This window comes from Humulus lupulus, chromosome 2 (genome assembly GCF_963169125.1).
Source record: "Humulus lupulus chromosome 2, drHumLupu1.1, whole genome shotgun sequence".
Classification (NCBI taxonomy): Eukaryota; Viridiplantae; Streptophyta; class Magnoliopsida; order Rosales; family Cannabaceae; genus Humulus; species Humulus lupulus.
Genome location: NC_084794.1, coordinates 3,153,193 through 3,156,151, shown reverse-complemented (window position 1 = coordinate 3,156,151; position 2,959 = coordinate 3,153,193). Strand labels below are relative to the sequence as shown.

The following is a 2,959-nucleotide window of genomic DNA, read 5'->3' as shown; positions in this document are numbered from 1 at the left end:
TTTTTTTTAACTTACACAAAACTAGGAAAACAAATATGAAAGTTGAAGCCAAATAAGATAACATAAATAGATTTTTATTAATTACTCAAATGTAATTACAATATTTAGTCTACTAGTCTAGTCTTAAGAAATCATATTACAACATAATTTATGCCCAATTTAAATTCCTTTATCACCAAATACAAAACAAGAAATATATACAAAAATTAGTGAAATACATTCTTCCATTCTTTGCATCAATATCTTGATGGATTTGCAATTTCTTTGAAAGTGTTATGCTTCAAAAACAGGTCAGTAAATGCCACCCTCAAGTTCTTAACCTCTCTATCTAATTCACTTGGTGTCCTTTGCCTGCAAGATCCTAGAAAATGGAGTAGGATCCACCAAAAACTGAGATAAGTCTACAGATCAGTGCTTGAAGTATCATACAAAAATAAAACTGTAAAACCCACATAACTCTTACCATTTTCTGAAAGTTTTTTCAAGACTAAAGTATGTATTCCATCTTTTAGATACCACAAATTGTCAAGAGCAGCAGCAACTAAATTACTTGTAACTAAACTATACTAAATTTCTATGACTAGAATGATAGTAAATGTAAAAGCATATATTACATCCTTATGTTAAATTCAAGACTCTAGTGATTGACCTTAAATTAAAGAGTCATAAAAGAGTTTCAAAGAAATAGAAGACCTTATTGAAAACCCAAATTTCACCACTAATGTTTCAAATGCTAATTAAATAGAAATTTACAAAAGAACAATGCTCATAAATATCCAGTTTTGACATTAGACTCCAAATATCATAAAGTCAAATTTATATAAGAGGATTAGATAAAGCCAAAGCTTTACAACCTTAATTAACAATCAGAATACCTTCAAGACAGACTGCTTATTAGCTTTCTGAATGTGAATATTGGCAAGGAGAAGAATTAGATGTTCCCTCTGGTTGGCAACATTGCCTTCCTGGTTAGAAAACACATTATGAAAATTCAGAGAAGCATCAAAATATGAGCAATGCAGAAGAAAATAGCTAAAACAAGAAGTTACCTTTGTAAGTTTTATCAAACATTTAACAACCAGATCAGAGAACTTTTGATTTCTGACAGCAAATGTCTCATTTGATGCAGGTGAGGGCAACCTTGAAGGATCTAATGGACGTAAGAGATTGATGAGAACAACAAAGGATGAAGTTCGATCTGCATTATCCTGTAAAGTTGAATAAAAAATCAGACTAAAATAAGACATCCGAGTCAGGATAAGAATAAATGAAAAAAAGAAGAGGGAAGAAATGAAATGGCAAGTCTTATCCAGAATGTTTAGCATCAGAACATTCAGAGCTTTTAAAAGCTGGCTGCCATCATCCATATGTGGAACTCTCTCATCCAACAACCATAGAAGGAGCTCAGTAATTAGACTAGCAAGAGTGCTTTCCTTGACAGCATAAGCCAGTCTCAGTAACATAGGGAATTTATAAATAATTATTAATATTTATATATATGATGAATTTTCTAAGAATATAGTCACTGGTCTGGTCTTATAGCAATGATATATAAAGTAATCCATGGTCAAATTTAATGAACAAGTTTATGTAGAGGTGATTTCCTACAATTGATTAGATGGGCACCAGCAACCTGTCAATAACAAAAAGAAGAGAGACGAGAGTTCAATTGGGAGCACCGGTGGGGTGTCAGCCAAAGGGACTCCGACGCTCAAGTCAGTCGGGTTGTAACGAGAGCTAATAGAAAGTAATAAAATTAAGATATAAATAGTCGAAATGATGATGGATGAAGGAGTCGTAAAATGGTCAGAGTGACGGTGGCGATGACGGAGGAGTCAAGCGACTAGGTCAGGTCCAATCAGACTGACTAATTAGTCTTGCTTGACTGGATTGCTCAGAAATAGAGTAGCCTTCGTTTCAATTAGAGAGTAAAGAAAGTTCAGTGATTATTTGATGCCTTTTCTCAACCTCTGATGGTCTTATTTATTGTCCTCCTCCTCGTTCCGTCCTCCTCCGTCTTTCTCCTTCGCTTGACTCGCTCCAAGTGGTTTTATTCCGAGATTCTTGGCGAACGTGATGGGAGCCTTGACTGTTTCAAGGTCCCTGGCTGACTGAGTGTATCCGAATTCGGGTCCGGGTATGGTTTTGGGTAATTGGATGGTACTTTGTATATGCGAGCCTATTTTACATGGGCTTTGGGCCTTCTTGGCTAGTTAGATAGCTTATTGGGCTGACTGACTGCTTGTTGGACTATTATTTTTCAAGTATACGAATTTTGTCCACTACAGTTTAATGAAAAGAAAGGCAAACATACATGCATGGAACAACCTCGCATACTAAATTCTGAGTAAGCCATTAATAGCAGAATTAACACAGATTAAATAATACTAGCCTGTGCTCTGACTAAATCATTGGTAGCAGAAGCAACACAGATCAAATTAAATAATACTAATGTAGTCACGATGATGAACAAGAAGTTTTAAAGATACATAAAATATGCTTTCCAAGTCTTCAATAGCCATTAGTTCCATAACCACCACAACTATACATGCAATTTTTATAAGAAGCACGTTGCAAATTCTAAACTTTTGTGTAAGGAATTGAATAGGAGCTTCCAGAATCCTTCATAGTAAAGAGGAAGAAACTAAGAAAAACACCAATTTTAATAAATAATTAAAAAGAAGGATCACAGTTGCATCTTATTTTCCTAATTCGGATTAAAAGTAACCAAGTTTGGTAAAATCTAAAAAAGAAAAAAAATGTTCGGCTGACTGAAATTTTTATCATTCTACGAGTGCATGCTTTAAATCATTTGAATGACAGAACAGTAATTTGAATATAATGTCCTACTTAATTTGCCATGTTCAATGCTGGTATTGTATTAACACAAGTCTCTTATCTCAGTTCAGATTGGCTGGTAAATGAGAAAGGTTTCCTTCACATTCTTTTAATTCAGAGG

General features: G+C 34.2%; 1 protein-coding gene across 2 annotated transcripts; it reads right to left on the bottom strand.

Annotated features, from left to right (window-relative positions):
* Window positions 1–235: 235 nt before the first annotated feature.
* Window positions 236–1,272, bottom strand: LOC133815779 (protein MOR1-like). 2 transcript variants are annotated; one of them, XM_062248578.1, is made up of 3 exons: window positions 1,050–1,272; window positions 876–965; window positions 236–390 (listed from the first exon to the last, which is right to left on the bottom strand). In XM_062248578.1, exons 1-3 carry the CDS (start codon window positions 1,245–1,247, stop codon window positions 334–336), a joined length of 345 nt encoding a protein of 114 aa, XP_062104562.1. In that variant the 5' UTR covers window positions 1,248–1,272; the 3' UTR covers window positions 236–333. The 2 variants fall into 2 exon arrangements, with proteins under 2 accessions (XP_062104562.1, XP_062104563.1); XM_062248579.1 differs by having other exon boundaries at window positions 236–361.
* Between the last annotated feature and the right edge of the window lie 1,687 nt (window positions 1,273–2,959).